This window comes from Lygodium microphyllum, chromosome 10 (genome assembly GCF_053477565.2).
Source record: "Lygodium microphyllum isolate KBCC chromosome 10, Lygodium_microphyllum_v1.1.10, whole genome shotgun sequence".
Lineage (NCBI taxonomy): Eukaryota > Viridiplantae > Streptophyta > Polypodiopsida > Schizaeales > Lygodiaceae > Lygodium > Lygodium microphyllum.
In genome coordinates this window covers 147699380-147719206 of record NC_141144.1, presented here as the reverse complement: position 1 = coordinate 147719206, position 19827 = coordinate 147699380, and the positions used below count along the sequence as shown (strand labels likewise).

Below are 19827 nucleotides of genomic sequence, written 5' to 3'. Positions count from 1 at the left end.
CCGTGGGAGCAATTGTGTCAGTCTCCTGGCAGCTTTTGTAAGTGTCTTCTTATCGATATATATATGACTCGATGCGCGCACAGACACAGAGAGAGAGAGAGAGAGAGAGAGAGAGAGAGAGAGAGTGTGTGTGTGTGTGTGTGTGTGTGTGTGTGTGTGTGTGTGTGTTAACGTCTTTTTAGATGCCTCCAAGAGGCTAAGGACGAGGAGACACGCATCAAAGTTCAGTTAGCCAGTGAGACTGGCACACCCTGCAGTTGAACGAACGGGCTTGGCTGCAGGTCATTAAGTGCAAAACTGGGCTAGAACTCCAACATACAAATTGCATTTGCATCTTTAAACTGAAATAGCAGTCCTCCTCTGATGAATTTTGACGGTAACAGAACCACCTCACGGTAAAATCCAAGTAAACAAAATTTTCTAGAAGAAGACGCAGCACCCTAGCATATTAACTCAGAGCCATCTGCTAGACCGTCAAGGGTAAACAACACAGACGAATATCACCAATCGAAGAAACTAGGACCAGCCCTTTTTAGAAGTTCCTGGCCTGCATCTATCCCTATGCCAACCATGTCTTCATAGGTGTAGGAACCCTTCCTATGGGTTTCCATCACTGCAAGCACAAAAATAAAAAGGGTGTCCGTTAATGATATGTAGAAACAATAGGCAAGATCCATGGAGCAAATCATAAAATAGATAGACACGCCCCTGTACCATTAGCAATACCATGGAATACCTGTGTGTGTGTGTGTGTGTGTGTGTGTGTGAGAGAGAGAGAGAGAATATCCATGAGCGCACGTGTGGTGTGCGCGTGCATGTGTTGGAATATCCATGCATGCATGTGTGCTTGTGTGTGTATGTAATGTATGTGTGAGAACATCTACAAGAGGAAATTAGAACTGAACCTCATAAAAGTAATCATTTCAGCGGACATGGCATTCAAACAATCAGTACGATATCATTGCATTGATAGGGGAATGACCTTGTAAATTAAGCTACTCAAAACAAATACATTGTATTAGTACACAATGCGAATCTATGATGAAAAAATAATATATGAATGCAACTGGTTTCAATGGAAAGAAAAGGCACACTTTAAAAGAAGACAAAAACTACTAGGACATTGTCAAGTTATATCGGTAACCATAATATGAGTATAAAAGACAAGCTGGGAAAGATTTTCAACCATAGGATGGAAACCTTTGGTTAATTTGAACCAAATAAAAAACTAGAACACCTATTAAAACCGTACAACAATTCGTGGATGGAATTATTGAGCTACCTCAATTACCCTTAAACACAAAGTTTTGGAAGGAAGATTGTAACGCCCTGCTAGGATCCATCCTACACACAAACAATATGACATGATCCATATGAGCACACAAACAAGCATAAGGAAATGGATATTGTCGTCGCAATTCGCATCCCACCCATAGTGCTAATATTGGCTCACCCTGCAGTCTGTGGTCTAGAGTCCAAGAGTGCGCAAACTAGCCTTAGTTGCCTTCTATAGAACAACTGCACAAACCCTGAAATGCCCTAAATATATTCACACTACAAGACCCTTCAACTAACCTAAAAAGACCTTGGGTGTGTTTACACTTCAAGTCCCTTTACCTACCCTAACATGTAGTACATATTCACATCTGATGACCTTTACTAGCCATTGCAACCGGCGCCTGACCAAGGATGAAACGACCAGCTTTGAAAATTCACATATAGCGACCCTTAGTAGCCATTGCAACTGGCATCCGACCATGGATGGAATAGCTGGCTTGAAATTTTTATAACCTGCAATCATGTTGTTGAACTACTAATATTAGGGTTTGCACTCAAATCATAATTATTCGAACCACGCACCAGTTTTGCATTTTTCATTAGTTAAGTGTGTTTTGGGGCTGTTTTAAGATGCTAATCAACTGTAAAGCGTGTTTTAGCTCAACAAGGCAATGGTGTCATGATAATGTCTGTTTGGTGACCAAGGACATAGAACATTTGCTTGGCAAAGGAGAGACAAGGGAGTTCGAGGAATTTTTGCTTGTATTAAAACATTTCTAGTTCATAACAGTGGAAGTTGTTGCCTCACACAACATATCTTAGAAAGATCACATTGTAATTCAGGACAGGTAGACCGGAAAATGGCTCCCTCTGTAATTTGTTACTACCCTCTCTAACCCACCACTCGTGTATGCTTGATTGTCTCCTTCATTCTCATACAGCATTACAGAGCTGTATACCTGCCCTTGTCAACTCCTGCCTCTGTGCATCTATCCCTTACCCTGTGCATTGTTGCTTTTGATTCCACATATTCTCTTTCCTTTTCTTGCCTGTCATTTACTGTCTTCTCACTGCTGATTTGAGACCGGCTTCCTTGTGTTCTAGTATTTATCAAAAAGAAATGGGCTCGCCCAGTAAAACCTATCATGGAATGCTATTGGAGTCCAACCATCGTCGTACAACAAATGATACAGATAGAGGTATGAAAGTATCTACGTGTTCCTCATGTAGCAATGAGGGTAAAGAAAAATGTGAGAGAGTATGTAGACAGAAACTCATGCAACGAGTTATCCCTTTTGACTAGAAGGGGAGATTAAGTCTCAAAGCTGCAAATGCTGATATGTCAAGACTTTAGACAAGCTTAAGTAGAAACAGGAAGCAAACCTCTGGTTCCATCAGGTGAAGCAATCAGTCCCCTGAACACACAGTTGCCATCTTCATCACGATATGCATAGCCAGCTATAGGTGTTCTACAAGACCCATCTAAGGTCTCCAGAAATGCTCTCTCACAAGCTACTGCCAGTCTGGTTTCCTCATGATTAAGTGATGCTAAGAACTTTTCCTGATACAGTGAATGAAAACTATTATCAACTAAAGTCGATACAATATATCAGAAAATCAGGATAAGCAATTTTAGATTTAAAGCAAAGCTGTATACTGTGCACAGATGCAGTCAACTAAAGAGAAACTTACTATCTTTTCATCTCCAGTCCGGCAAGCAATCCCGATAGCACCTTGTGCAATTGCTGGAAGCATTTCATCAGTTGAGAGGATTGCAGTTATATGTTCTGTCATTGTTAACCTCTTCAGACCAGCTAAAGCAAGCAATGTTGCTTGCACACTTCCTTCATTGAGCTTTCTAATTCTTGTTTGAACATTGCCTCGAAAATTAACTACCTGACTTCAGTAAACAGCCAACCTTGAAACCGAATTGTGCGACATTGCTAGGCCAAAATTACAGAGGTGTGGAATACATGAAAGATATTTATCAAACCATTGGTGCAAAGTCACGAGCCATACCATACAATACAAAGGAGAGAGAGAGAGAGAGAGAGAGAGAGAGAGAGAGAGAGAGAGAGAGAGAGAGTGTGTGTGTGTGTGTACAAGTAGCCAACAAAAAAATTAGCAGATCTAAAGTGCACCAAAAAAATCATTTTGCTAGAGAGATCAAAGAATGAAAGTTAAGGCAATAGACCTTCAACGATGGGTAGCGATACAGCAACTGTGATTGCCTTCTTAAAGATGCACTTCCAACCACACTTCCTGCTGGAAGGTCAGCCAAAGAAGAGGCTGTAGGGCAGATAAATGCATCACGAACATCCTCTCTAGGTAAGTTGCATGGCAAAATTGTTCCCTCTGGCAAGTATGTTGGAACATCTTTCATGGAGTGAACAGCAATATCAATGCTCCCTTCCAAGAGAGCATCATCAATCTCCTTAGTAAACAACCCCTTGCCACCAATATCTGCGAGGGGTTGATTCAAGATCTTGTCTCCAGTAGTTTTTATGATGACAATTTCAAGAGCACCCTCTTCAGCAAGCTCAGGATGTGCTTCTTTCAATTTATCCCTGGTTTCATAAGCCTGAGCAAGTGCCAAAGGACTGTAAACATACAGGTTACACAAAACAATTAGAACAAGCTTAAATACTGCTTGTAAATTATAGCTAATAGGCATGCATCAATTAATCATTCTTCTATACATCAGACACCATTTTTCTAGTTAGCCTCAAACCATTTTTCCAAGAATGTGCATATTGTGAAATTATTATCTATTTAAATGTGTCAACTGATTCTATTTTCATCAAAAAAGAAAGTATCAACATCTAATATAATGCCAAGAAAGAAATAAAACGCACTTATGTTTATATACTTAGATGTGTCAACTGATTCTATTTTCATAACAAAGTATCACCATCTAATATAATGTCAAGAAAGAAATTAAACATGCTAAGAAATGAAAAGAAGCTTTCAGAGCGACAGACACATGTTCTGCACTTAAAGGAGAGGGCATTAGGGAAAGTAGGGAAAACATGTCACATATATACATGGATATATGTTTATATGCTTAGATGTGTCAACTGATTCTCTTTTCATCAAAAAAGAAAGTATCAACATGTAATATAATGTCAAGAAAGAAATAAAGCACACTCACAAATTAAAAAGAGCTTTTGGAAAGGACATTTGGGAAAGTAGGGAGAACATGTCACATGTATATGTGGAAATATGTTTATGTAATTTGTTGCCTTCTGTTAAGAATGAATGGAAGACTTCATGCAGACAACCTTCTTTTAGTGCAAGCACATGTTAGATAACCAGTATAATAGAGACCAGACGTGAGCAAGCTATAGATTAGGATTTGTTAAATACATAACCCTAACTGTGTGGACAAATAAATAGATAAGATCCATAAGGCTTAACATAGACAAGGAAGCCACATTGTCAATGCTCCCACCAAGAATATCCAACATTCGGAGGAGAGCATGAAATTGGCTCCTTTTAGATGTCCTTTTCCTTGTGGTATCTCTTGTTGTAAATATCCAATACAATTGATTGGGAAATGACTCTAACAAGCCTTGCTTGTGGTCAACAACTTGGAGTACAACTTTGCTTCCATCGTTTTTGTGTGATGGTCTAAACATGACAAATGGTTGAAGATTATTGGAAGGTCTGAATGAGGATTAATACCATAAGTCCCAAACACAATGGACAGTGCCAAACTTGCCCCTTTGTGCCCCAACATCATGCCAACCTTGTTCTACATGTGATTATGCATATTACCAACCATACCTAAATACATTGAGCCTTGCACACCATGCATTGGTTGCTGCATACCATAAGAAGTTGTGCCATACATCCTCATGTGCGATCCATGACCCACCACATGGAAACTAGTGCCACCACCAAAGTACCCTAGCTACCCCATCATTGCATACGTGCCTTGCTGTCCAAAAAGCACTGGATTGGCACTTCCAAGTTGGCCTTGCATATTCATCAATTGCCCCACTTCTTGCCTTTGATGCCCCCCTTAAGAGGTTCAAACACTGCGAGAATTGAGAATCATTTGCCGATTGCACATACATTTCACTTGTCCTCAACTGATCTTTAAACTGGTCATCAAATCCCTCTTCCCAATTCTAGTTATCACCTTCTAAAGGCCCAAAAAAACCCACATTTTGGTCTAAACCAACATTATTAGCTTGTTGTCCATGCTATAAGTCTATTCCACGATTAGACATTGCATTTTCTCCTTCACTATATGCATTTTTAGAATGAGATACATCATCACTGATTGATCCCATCTCACTAACTAAAAACACTCTTGTTATAGTTGCTCAGCTAATTAAAATTTTAGCACTAAAGCAATGCTTTTGACCTTCAATCAAGTATCTCGGACCCACCAATTCAAGGGATTTGATGGTATCCCAACAATGAAACCTTGAAACTAGCCTTCCTCCTCCTCGGATAGAGTGGTACTAACCTACTTTAAAACTAATTACAGCAAGTAATTAATTCATATAAGCTAAAAATATAAAGGTTACCACTTAATCTTGAACAATGGACAACCTATTAGCTCCAAAATTGCCGCCCCTTGCAACATTTCTTTAACTTTTATTGCAAATGAATGGAGCACAATTGAGATCCTCTGACCTCCTCCATTAATCCAAGTGCCGCTTGTTATCAAAAATGACCAACAAGCCTCCAAACCAATTTGCCCCTTGGTTTGCTCGGAGATCAACCTTCCCTTGCTCTTTGAAAAACAAAGTTCAACCCCAAATCTGATATTGGCTAGTTGGCCTCTTAAATCTCCCTAAAATTCCTTAAATTCAGCTGCTGGAATTCAAGCCTTAGGCCCTCGATTCTAAGCACACATCTGAAGGTGACTGTTAAACCATAATTTTTGTTGCAAATTAGAGTTTATAGCGGAGATTGACTGAAATCTCTTTCTCAAATGGCTTTAACTGCTAGAAAATGCTAAGATAACTTGAGCGATAGCTAGGGAATAAGAGAGAATGCTATAGAGAGAAATTTCAGAGTTTCAAAGTAAGAAATGCTGAAAAACTATTGCTACCCTACTCAAACAGCCATGGAAGCTATCACCTATAGCTTAGGATCTCTAGAAAGACTGTTGCCTCTTCCTATATACTATCATAATTTTTGTTGTAAATTAGAGTTTATAGCGGAGATTGATTGAAATCCCTTTCTCAAATGGCTTAACTGCTAGAAAATGCTAAGATAACTTGAGCGATAGCTAGGGAATGAGAGAGAATGCTGTAGAGAGAAATTTCAGAGTTTCAAAGCAAGAAATGCTGAAAAACTGTTGCTGCCCTACTCAAACAGCCATGGAAGCTATCACCTATAGCTTAGGACCTCTAGAAAGACTATTGCCTCTTCCTATATACTGTCACCTACACCAAAAGGACCTTGGGCTACTGTCACCTACTCCTGGTGAGCTCTAAACTATTGTCACATGCTGTAAGACAAGGTGCAAATCACATCAGCAGCCTCTCCTTGGTCTCTAATAACCTCTTACAATGGCTGGAATAGACTTCAACCAACCCTCAAAAACGTATTTTTCCCTTGCATGGTAAGCTTTACCAAGTAGCGACATTCTAATCTCATTTTCAACCATTATCCAGCTTATTAAAGTAATTTTTAAAATTAATATTTTAAAAATCAATTTAATAATTATTCTAATGCCCAAAAAAGTACATCCGCCAACCAATTATTAAATGAGCTAGGCCAATTTGTCTTCCAAGTATCCTTGTACAGTTAAATGCCCTTAGGCCAACACTAATTAAATTAATTAATGTCTAGTCTCTAATGTCACCACCATTGATGTCTAGATCCGAATCTGACATTGAATACCACCTAGTACCTATCAAGCATAACTTACCATAACTTTTGCCTTTGGTACCAACTGATATCTCAAAGTCTTGGGTCCACACCATAAAACAATTAACTTACACCTCACATGTGCAAGTCACATTAGCACATTGGATTAACTTTTAATCAAATGCTAAGCAAAGCAATCTAATTTCACATCCCCATGGCAATAGATATCTTGCCTTATCTAAAACAACCGTAGAGTATTAAAAATTTTGTGTTTTTTGTAGCAAATTGTAGGCTGAAATTTTATATTTTTAGTAGTACAATCGTCTTCTTTGTAGATTACATGACAATACCTCAAAAGAAAAACGCGAATACAGACTGAAAAGGATAAGAAAAAAATAGGATGTATAAAAGAGAAACCTACACTATCTGGAAAGAATGATGAATACAATGATGGACTGATCAATCCTTGCAAACATCTCAAAGCATCAATGAGGTCATCGGATTAGACTAAAGATAATGGCAATACTAGAGACGAAGATTGAGATGGAGTGTGCAACTTGCAACAAAGAGAAGATGATGATCTGCCCCAAAATTGACCGGCTATAAATAGCTAAGATCTTTCAAATCTGGCTAACTTGCAATCTATCCCAATAATATGCAATCAGCCTGCTAAAAAACTCGCCAACCAACACTATCTAGTGGCAAAAATGCTGATGTGGCACTATCTAGGCTGCTCGCTGATGTCTAGGGCTGCACGACCTCTCCCAAGACATGTCAAATGGTTGCAGACACTGCATACACAGCTGACACAAATTGGGGGAGGAAATGTACACGAAACTAAATGGTAAATATAGTCAAAAGCTCCAATGCCTCCATCAAACTCTGATGAAGCTCAAAACAAGGAGATGACAAACTAAAAAAATATGGCAAGCTAACGCTTGCTTCATGCTCTCCAACATTATATATGCTTCATCTCCAAGAAACTATGCATGACTGCTAGGAACAATAAATTTTATTAGAGAAGGTTATCAACGGCTCAAACCAATATATACGAAGTATTAATAGCCATGAAATTCATCCACATGGGACCATTTTGTGAATGCTATGTGAAAAAGTGGAAAGCACGCTTGCTTTTTGTAATGAGGACCAAAGAACAAAAATTTCCTGCCAAATAGTGAGTTTGAGGCTTAGACCCAACGATTTTTAACAAATAGTGAGTTTGAGGCTTAGACCAATGGTTTTTATCAAACATGGTTGATTGCCCAATCAATTGTATGAAAAACGTATGAAAACAAGAGTATGAAATTCTGATTTATACTTAACATACTTTTGAGGAAAAAAAAGAGGCTGGAAAAAGCAATAAACAGCGTGATTTTGCCAAAAGTCTATCGCCTGGCAAAAAACATAAAAAACACTTAATTTCACCTTGGAAGGCATCGCTTGCTATCACTTGCCTTCTACTTGCCCCCAAAACATGGAAAACTTACCCGTGGACTGTGCAACACATCAATTCAGCCTTCAGCATCGATATTGACTGTCTGAAAGTTGAAGCGTAAGCTTTCTCTTACTGTTTTGTCCCTCTCTCTCATCTTTTACATGTGCTATTTTTGTCTGTCTGAAATTTTAGATGCAATCTCTCTTTTTTTTCGTGGCTGTGTGTGTGTGTGTGTGTGTGTGTGTGTGTGTGCATACATACATGTATACACATGGATTGGGGTTATAAGGTGTGGTCTTATTATGTTTAACCTTCATAGCCTCCATCAAAGCCTCAATCACTTTATTCAAAAAATATATCCCACCTACTGCAATTTTCTTCAAATAAAATCTGAAATTTCTAAAAATTTTAGAAAATTCAGACATTAACAGCCATTTAACTCTCAAATTATACCTTGATATATGAAATCCATTTGCCAAGCATATACTATTTGAGAATAGTATTCTTTGCAATGTTCTTTTCTATTCTTTGTGATCTTGCAATGTATTATAGCAATCACCAATGTCTCCTTGCTTCCATTGCTGCCCACTAATTTGTCACGGTATCAAAGCCTATTCAACTTGGTTTTGGTGCTTTCTATCATTTTTCAGGTTTCATCACACATTAGCTACTCAATCCAATGTGTATTAGCTGCTACTCGTGATCTGGTTGCTCCAAGATACTACTGATATGCAAGGCAACAATTTTTCAACCCGTGCAACTGAGAAGACATGCTAGGATTTGCACAAATCCAAATGAATGAATCAATGCAATAAATGAATACAAGAGTGTATAGAATGCTCAAGGCCAAAGCGGTGAGTAATAATGTCCACCGAGGACAAACCCCTATCAAAAGTGGATGCAATGATGGAAGTGTGGAAAATTGTTGTAATAGAGTGTTGAACATAAGAGACAAAGGAAAGAGAGAGAAACGCTACAAAAGAAAAGAACACTGCACAAAGAACTCAGAAGCAAAGAGATACTCGAGAAATGGAATCCATATACCAAGATATGAGACAATACGAAATCAATGTGAGTTACCCATTGTGAAGGCATTGGCACTTGATGTGATTTATCCATTGTGAAGGCACTAGCACCTACTCCTCTCCCTCCACCAAAACCTATCAAATGATGAATGACAGATGATACAAGATAACTATGGAGAAGGAGCCTGAATAAATAGGCAAAAATAATGCCATAAATGATGTCAAGTCGGCCAGCAATAAGTACCATAAAAACCATCAAAATGACAAATAGAAAATGCCTAGAATATCTAGAATGCACCCTATGACAAGATGCTCTAAACACAAAAACACAATACCAATCGTATAACAAAGCACAAATTGATAACATAGAACACAATTAGGGTTAGGGTAACTCAGAGACAATAAACACAAAAAAAGAAGTGAATGACTACTGAATATACAATGCTCATGCAGCAAACACACTATGCAGAGAGTGAATATTGTACCACAAACTCTTGTATCTCGAGGATTAGGGCAAGGGGCAAGGGTAATGACCTAAAGACTGTGATGTACTCCGAACGGATCTTGAAACGCAGCAAGGCAACCTCCGAATGTTGAACACCAGCAAACACAGCAATGTGAGTGTTGGGTCTGATGCAAAGGGCAAAGAGAAGAGAGAAAATTGCGAAGTGCAGCCAACAGAGGCTAGGTGATAGCTAGAGGAGAGAAAAAACTATGTAAGCAGCAGCTCCAGCAGCAAATGCATGTAGATTGATGACATGGCAGGCTAGTGAAAGTAGAAAAAACTAGCAACAACAGTCGCCTAGCTGGAATCAGCTCCGAACAGTGGATAGAAGGCTAGAAACAGGTGCCAGACTATTGTAGACAGCAATGGCCAGCTTGGACGCAATGTCCTCTGCATCCAAGGTATAGGCAGCAAGTTGAAAGACCTAAAATCTACAAAAACAAGATTGAGGGAGAGCGATGGGCTGCATGCCTATTTATAGCAAGTTTGGGGCACCCAAATTAGGATTTTGCATGTGGGACGCAATAAATCTCTAGGATTGTGTTTCTTTTAGAAATAAAATGCTTGCTTCATTAATTAAGCATGTTTTGGGGCTGTTGAAGTGGCTAATGACATTTCTTGGCTCAACATGCCTAGCCCTCTTTGGCATACACAAACTCAGTTATCAACTAACAGATTTGCTAACATGCTCTCTCAGATCATGGGTGATCTGATACAATACAATATACAATGATAATGTCATAGTACAAACAAGGACCACCAAAGTAGAACCATGGATATCCAAGTAGTGGGTGCGAAGGCCACCACCAGGATGCCTCGGAGAGAACCTAATATCAATGTTGGTCGTATCAGTGCCTAAAAACATCAAGAATCATAGTAGCTCTCAATATCTATCAACAATGTTTCACAATAGCATACAAGACCATCCTAACAAAAACCCCTCTGAATATACGTGACCATGGATTCTCCACCTTTGGCAGGATTGCCAAAGTGTCCCCTCATGTGAGCTCAGACTAGGAGCCAATCCCGCCCTCTACCATATAACCAACTCATTATGAGCCTAGATATCAATCCCAGCTCCATAATTTAAACCTGCCATACTCCAATTGATGCATCAAGGAACCCCTCTCATGAACATGTTAACCTATATACCTGTATAGATGAGGTGTACCAACCCCATCTCACACTCCCTCTCTAGCACTAAGAGGTGTGAGGGATGACCGCATGATGCATCATCTATACTAGCGACATGGAAGGAAGGCCCCTGTAGCCATCGTTAAGGCCACATAGCAAGAGTCTAAACTTGGATCTAGAGATCAACAAGACTTGCAAAGAGAGTCATTACCCTCCATCATCATTCACACATGCTTCTACTGTAAAGCTACTAATGTCCTATAGCCCTTCCAAAGGTGTCCCTTCTTGCCACAATAATAGCACAAAAACTTCATCTTCTTTCGCTGAATGGCACCCCTCTTTGAAACTAGAATAGCTTAAGCGCCAAGAGATAGCATCCTCACAGAAACCTGAAGTTAAACACAGCAAGTCTCTCTGGCATAACACTTGTACATGAGGAAATAATGTCAGCATGCTAACCAACAAGAGGAGATGCCTGTTAGAAGTGGTGCGGCAATGGAAGCATAGACATAAGCTGTAATAAATTGTTGAAACACAAGACAGAAGAGAAAGGGAAAGAAAGAGCACAATAGAGATGAGAACTCGGAAGTATGCTTGTGAAATAGAATCCATATACCAAGACATGAGACTGTACAGAAGCAATGTGAGTCATCGACTGTGGAGACACTGGCACCTGCTCCCTCTCCCCAGAAATTGTCAAGTAATAAACTGCTGAAACACAAGACAAAAGAGAAAGGGAAAGAAAGAGCACAATACAAATAAGAACTCAGAAGTATGCTCGGGAAATGGAATTCATATACCAAGACATGAGATTGTACAGAAGTAATATAAGTCACCGGCTATGAAGGCACTAGCACCTGCTCCCTATCCCCAGAAACTGTCAAGTGATGAATGAATATAGAGGAGGGAGGCTAACAATAAATAGACCAAGTAAATGCCTAAAATATGACTGGTCGGTTGGCTGACTGGCTGCAAATAATGCCTAAACCACAATAAACAATGGTAAATAAAATGCCTCAATAATCTCTGAGCCTAGCCTACTAAACTACAAATACAGACTTAACCATGAGCTAACTAATCTACTAACACCCTCTCCTAGATCATGGGTAATCTGATACAATACAATATACAATGATAATGTCGCATCATAGTACATACAACAATGTCCATGATAGTAGAACCATGGATGCCCAAGTAGTGGATGCACAAGCCACCACCTAGGTGCCTTGGAGAGAACCTGATGTCAATGTCGATCGTACCAGCTCCTGAAGATAGAGAAGAGCGTAGCAGCTCTCAATGTCTGTCAACAATGCCTCTATGGCATACGTGACCATCCTATTTACAATGCTACAACACATAAATGACCATAGATTCCCCTTCTTTGGCCAAACCGCCAAAGTGTCCCGTCACGTGAGCTCCAGACGAAAGCCACCCACTCGCTGTCAAATAACCAACCCATCATGAACCTGGATGTCAATCCTAGCTCCAGGATTTGTACTTGCCAAACTTCAAGGCGTCAGGGATGTCCCTCTCTGGATCTTGTGCGTCTGTATAGAAATATAGATGAGGCGCAGCTACCCCATCTCACCACCTTCTTACACTCCTCTGGCACTGGAGAGACGTGAGAGATGACCTCATCACCACCACTAGAAAGCAGCTGAGGAAGGGGCCACAAAGCCCTTCCCACGATCCAAAGAAAAGGATCCCTTTCGTGCCTTGGACTTCACCTTGGCCAGAGGAGGATCGGAATCGAAATCTGAGACAAATGATGACTCGTCAAAGGAGGCCGCATCCCGAAGCCGCTAACTCGTGGCAATCCTTCCGTAAATGACCTTTCTTGCCACAATGGTAATGCTAGGCCTTCGACTTCTTTGTCTTCAAACCTCTCTCTAAAATGGCAAGAGCCTCACCTGAACCTCCATAGAACTCATTATCAATGGATGTGCATGGAGAAGCCCTTTGTAGAGGATTTAGAAGAGAAATAGAGAAAAGAAGGGATTTGGAGAGAGAACGCAGCCAAACCACGAGCACAGACTGCAAAAAACAAGAGTTCACGACTATATAACCCAAAAGCTGATCAAAATAAGACAAAAGCGGTTGTAAAAAGTCAGGAATTCAGTCAAAAACTGCAAAAACTGCAAAAACAGCCTGATAATGCAAGCACCCAGCCAAGAGAAGAGGCAAAAGCACTAAAACACAAGTTGAAACAGATGCACAAGCTTTAGGGTGTTGACATCAGCAAAAAACGGAAGCAAAACTAGTCGCTTGATTAGAGCAGCAACTGCCTAATCAGCAAGAGGAAAAACAGTCCAAAAATCAGCCAAAAAACACAGGAGAAACACAAATCTTGAAATCTGATATCATATCAGAAGTGGTGCAGCAATGGAAGCGTAAACATAAGCTGTAATAAACTGCTGAAACACAAGACAAAAGAGAAAGGGAAAGAAAGAACACAATACAGATGAAAACTCAGAAGTATGCCCAAGAAATGGAATCCATATACCAAGACATGAGACTATACAAACACAATGTGAGTCATGGGCTGTGGAGGCACTGGCACCAGCTTCCTCTCCCCAAAAACTATCAAGTGATGAATGAATGTGGAGGAGGGAGCTGACAATAAATAGGCCAAATAAATGGAAAGCACAAAAGATCAACAATAACCAAAGTGTAGTGATGAGAAGACGACACCCAAACGCGCATGAATCCTCTCTAAAGTTGAGTAGTGTGTCACAAAAGAAAAATACAGACCAAATACAACCAAAACCAACCTGAAATACTATCACCCAGCCCTACATAGAAGCAAAAGAGCAAAACATAGATGTTGACCAATAAGACATATGAAAGCTGCATTAAATGCAGGCAACTTGCAGGAAAACACGTCGTCTCACACTATTGTCCCCATAATGCAGATTGAAAAGGGGCAATAACAAATCCCCAACCTTAAAACAGCCCCAAAAATCCATAAATGCAAATGGAAAACTACAAAACATGGAGAAAATAGCGGAAGAATAGTCCGAAAATTAGTAAAAGATGATTACCTAGGCTGCAAATTAGGCGTAGCAGTTAGATACAAGTCAAATCAGCGGACAAAAAGTCAAAACTCAGACCTAAAACACTATAAAACAGCAACAGTAACAATCACCCTGTCAGAAGTGGGTCCAGTGATAGAAGCATGGAAAGTTGTTGTAATAGATTGTTGAACGTAAGAGACAAAGGAAAGAGAGAGAGAAACACCACAAAAGAAAAGAACACTACACAAAGAACTTAGAAACAAAGAGATACTCGGGAAATGGAATCTATATACCAAGGTATGAGACAATACAAAACCAATGCGAGTCGACCATTGTGACGGCACTCACACCTGCTCCTCTCTCTCCACCAAAAGTTGTCAAACGATAAAGGACAGATGATGCATGATGACTGCGAAGGAGGAGTCGGATTAAATATGCAAAAATAATGTCATAAATGATGTCAAGTCAGCCAGCAGATAATGCCATAAAACACCATCAAAATGATAAATTAAAAATGCCTAAAATATTTGGAATGTGCCCATCCCTCTTAGGCATGCACAGACTCAGCCATGAACTGACATATCTACTAACAACCTTGAGAGTTGTAACCGTCAAAACTATACAAATGGGAAGGAAGGCTGAAAGTCAATCACCCAATGCTGAAAGCAGTCAAGTGACATCAATGTAGGTGTTACATGATGAAGGTGGCTTGTTGGACAGCAAAATGCAAATATTGTAGCGGCCGTCTGATGATGACAACCTGTTGTCTAGCTCTTAGAGGTGTAAATGCACACAGGCCAAGTCTTGATCATGACATGGACTACTCGCGACTACAAGGCAAATAGACACAGTAGGCTGAGGACTCCAAATAGCAAACGGCAAATGAAGACAAGTCACTAAGTGTTGGAGGTGGAAGGGCTACAATCATTTCTGCAAGGGCTGGACAATCGGTAGATGGGAGCTGATGGTTAAAATCTGCATATGAGAGTCAAAAACCAACATGCAAGGATAGGGCTGAATGGTGGACAGCATGTCTCTTTATAGATGCAAAAGGATCCTCCCAAACTAGGGTTTTGCATGTGGGACACAAAACTTCTTTAGAACGACTCCCCATTTAATGAAACTTTTAGTAAATTACATGTTTTGGGGCTGTTTTAAAGAGCTAATCAATATGTACTGTATTTCTAGCTCAACAGCGACTACAATGCAGTTCATCGTTTCTTATATTAAACTGATCACCCATGATCCGAGAGAGAATGATTATAGAGTGTACATTCATGGATACAATAGTCTGTATTAGTTTACATTTCTTGTTTCATGCCAGATGTTCTATTGGCTGGCCAACTAGTATTTTGGTGCAGTTTATGGCTCGTAGTCTAGTCATCATGTTTGGCACACTTTCTGCCTATTTATGGGCAGCCTTCCTCCTCCAATTAGTCATCCATCATATACTCATCCTTCAGCACAACTGCATCTTCATGAAGAGAGGGAGACTAGCACACTACCAGTGAATCAATGCCCAAGACTTTGTTCTATTCTCGTGGTATATGGATTCCATCTTCCAAGAATATTCTCTTCAAGCTCATGTTCTTTGCAGTATTCTTCTCTATTTGTTATGTTCTTACAGTCTATTACAGCAGTGCCTCTTTGCTTCTTCTATTGCTGCCCACTACCCTAACAGCCTTGCCCCCTCCTTGCCCCCAATCCTCCAAACCTAAACGATTATCTCTTCTTCCTAGGTTTATTGGCCATCCAAACTGCATCGTATGTTCTAGATAGAGCCCATAATTCCTTGGAGTTTTCAAAACATACGTCAAAAAAGCTAGCAACAGTCAAAACAGAGTTTCAGTCCCAATAAGAAACAGCAATATGCAAAATAACAGAAAACAGAATATGTATAAATATAACAGAATATATAGAAGCTTGGAAAACTAAAACTTACCTGAAGGAACAATCAGACCATTTCCCATACTCAAAAATTAATCGTTCCTCATCCATTTGGTGACTTATGCATCATGACTCAAACCTCTTAATCATTTGACATTCACAATTAGAGATCCATGACAATGGATACATCATCCCATGTTAAACCAAACTCACAAATTGAGGTTGTACACACAAAATCGATGCTGCAAATGCTGCCTGTGAGAAATTGCTTTAGAAAACAGAGAGAGAGAGAGAGAGCACAAAAAAAGATGACTGAGGCAATTGTATACAGCAGTAGGAAAAGAAACATGCAACCTGAAAAAGAAAAGGCATCATTTTTTCCTTTAGCCAAGGGGTTTAGCAGCAAAAACACGCTTCCCATTCCTGACAACGAACATCATTCTTGGGCCAAGAAAATGATGTTTTGTACAACTACAATCAAGTCACCTTCAAGCGGCTCTCTGAATCCAAACCAGCGACATTGCTACCCACATAGATCTCTTCTAGCTATGTTTTCCCTGTTTGCAATTTGCTTTGCACTCCATTCATTTACTTGTTTTACTCTTGTATATGATGTGAGCAAAGTGCATCTCATGGGTGTATGAGTCAAGGCAATTGCGTGCATTTTTATTTTTATACCAGAGTTATTTTAGGCTGGCCAACCCACATTTTTGGGCACCTCCAGAGTTGGCTGACTGATATTTATTGATGTCTTATTTTTTCCTATTTATAGGCTACTCCTCTTTCACTATCAGTCAATCATAAAATACAAATCCTTCAAAACGATTGCTCATAAGTGTAGAGAGGTGGCCAATGACTCAATGCCCAAGCCTATGTGCTGTTCTTGAGACTTGGTATATGAGACCAATTTCCCGAGCATATTCGCTTTGGGTCCTTGTGTTAAAGCAGTGTTCTTTTCCGTTCTTTAAATTCTTATAGCCTATTAGAGCGGTGTTTCTTTACTTCCACTGCTATACACTCTGACAATTGAGTGTTTGATACTAAGCTTTCTGTAGACGATTAAAGCTTTCTACAAATGATTACAAGCATTATAAGGAAGTAGCCAGCTCGACAATAGAGAGGCCAAAGTAAATATTATTGCCTAAGTAGCTACTGCACTCCCGTCGAATCATCTAGATATATACATAACATTGTAACTAGTCACGGCATGCATATCATATTTTCTCTGGAAGTAAGGGCTTTGAGAGACAGGGAGCAGAACGACAAACGGCAACTAGGATAAATGAGAGAAGAAACTCCCCTTGTCAATAGATTTTACATGAGGAAGAAGCCAAGGAAAAGAACTCTCATCAGAACATCAAAACGCAAACACGCGGACTAACCTGCCACGGGTGCCAATGCGGACGACAGAGACATCGGTGCGAGAAGCGGCGGGCGCATCCACAGCTAAAGAAGCGAAGGTCTGCAAGTGGCGTACTCTGCAACGCCTGGAGGAGACCTGGATAGAGATGATTGAATGGGGCAGCTGCTTCGAGAAGAAGGAAGAAGACGAAGACGACGATGACGAGCAAGGAGGAGGAGGAGACGAAGAGAGGGTTGGGGATAATATGGCATCGACTGAGCTCGCCATTACTGCCTCCATTTGTTCGATCGGAACCTCGACTAGGTTTCCATAGGCAAGGTTTGGATTCTCGGCTGGGGCATCAACGGGCGAGACAGAGAGTAGAGGGAACCAAACCTCGAAAGCTAACCGATAGGCCCTTTTAAAGAGGAGCGCGTGCAGATAAGATAAAATCCCCCCATCGCCAATCAATCTCCTCACGTCTTTAGAGTAACTCCTCCTTCCTAGGCCTACATGCTACCTCACACTGTCATACTAGCATGCTAGCATTCCTACAATGCTACCTAACATGGTCCATACTAGCATACTAGCATTCCTACGCTCAAACATTACACCGCGCTAAGGTACCACATAGCAACATTGTAAGGGAAGTATGCCCATGGATTATGTTCCATAGAGAGACAAAAGTCATTACAGGCCATGCTGTGTATGCGTAAAGCCGACATTGCTGGAGTACAAGAAATTAAACTTGATAATCCTAGTTCTACATCTTTTAATGTTGTGTCTGTGAGGGAAAGGAGAGTCTCTAGTTCTTGTCAAATAGAATCCTTCGACTAATATCATTGCCAATGATGGAATTGGTAATATCTCGGGAATAAGAATATTGGTATCAAGTGAGGTGCTAGATTACTTCTCAGTGTATGCACCAAATATCTCTTGTATGAGAGCTTACATGTGGCAATGGATCAAGTCGCACATTGTTAGCAGGATCGTCAACTCTCATTTGTGATTCTGTGCATGCTTGATGGGCTAGGCACATTTGTATGGATTTTAGGCATTTTATTTGCTTAGCATTTTATGCTAAATTGGCATTTTTCATGCCAATCAGCCAAATTAATGATGGTTGACTAGCATTTATGTGGGTCACATTAATGGTGTATATATTCTGGAGGCTCCTCCTCCTCAATCAACATCATTCACCAAGTGGACTTCCTATTGGAGAGAGGAGCTGATGCCAGTGCCCATGTAACCAATGACTCATTGTTGTACGTCGTGACTATCTCATGTTTGGAATATGGATTCCATCCTTCTGAGTTCTCCTCTCCAAGCTTCCCACCATTATTGCACTCCCCTCCAAGCTTCCCTCCAAGCTTGATACAATGATATGGAAGGTAAGCGTCTCCAATGCAAGATTTGGGAGAACTTCTTCCATCGCTCTATTCATACCAATTATATGAATTGCATCACATGTCATTTTCCATTGCAATAAAAAACAATTTTAAATAAGTATTAGTATGAAACATCAAGAACCTTTAACACATTTTGGATGAATATGCAAAAGATGGAAACTTTTCCATTTGAAACAACCTCCATACATTTACTACTCTCTTGCATTATTTTTTGCATGGGTGGAATTATGATCTACTCTTCAATGGTCTCAATCATCATAGGGCCTGTAGAATTGTAGTCATGAGTTATGTTTGGCAACATATTTCCACTAAAATACATCAGAAGTGTCAGCTACCAACTATAATATATCAAATCTCTAGGGATTGAAGAAAACGAAATTAACTAGTGATAAAATAGATCTCCACTTAGCCTTTTTTGGTCAATTGTAGGAGTCTGCTTGCTTTTCTACTTATATTTTTCAACAACTACACTATTGGTAATACTTTATTGCGATCAACCACAATCTCTTTAGAAGGAGACATACAAGTGTGACATATTCTAAATAATACATGTGAATTCACTTACTAGGGTTTTGAATCCTTTTGTCTCTTACACTTGTTTTTTCTTCAAGTATTTTTTGTATAATGCCTTCACATTGGAAGGAAATTCACCTTTAGGGTAGTCGAGGAAGGTAGGGTATCTCTGATACACCTCCTCATTCCACTCTTGCTCAATTTGGTGGTCCTCATACATGCATTGTTCCTCCTCTAAGTCCACCTAGTCCTTGCATTCTCTTGGCAAAGTTTGTAGTAACCCCCTTCTCCAATTGTTTGCACATGAACTTGCTATACATAGTTCTATTACATATGGGGAGAACACAACGACAAGTTACCATTACAAATAAGTTTCTATAGAAGGATGTCATGTTATGCCTATAAAGAAGTCTCCATGCTGCTAACGTGCATGACTTCTAAGACTCAATATCA

At 39.9% G+C, this 19827-nt stretch overlaps 1 protein-coding gene across 1 annotated transcript; it reads right to left on the bottom strand.

Annotated features, from left to right (window-relative positions):
* Window positions 1–316: 316 nt before the first annotated feature.
* On the bottom strand, window positions 317–17861 carry HEMC (hydroxymethylbilane synthase). Its single transcript, XM_087687022.1, has 5 exons — window positions 17493–17861; window positions 3473–3878; window positions 2971–3174; window positions 2662–2839; window positions 317–613 (listed from the first exon to the last, which is right to left on the bottom strand). Exons 1-5 carry the CDS (start codon window positions 17750–17752, stop codon window positions 501–503), a joined length of 1161 nt encoding a protein of 386 aa, XP_087543148.1. The 5' UTR covers window positions 17753–17861; the 3' UTR covers window positions 317–500.
* Between the last annotated feature and the right edge of the window lie 1966 nt (window positions 17862–19827).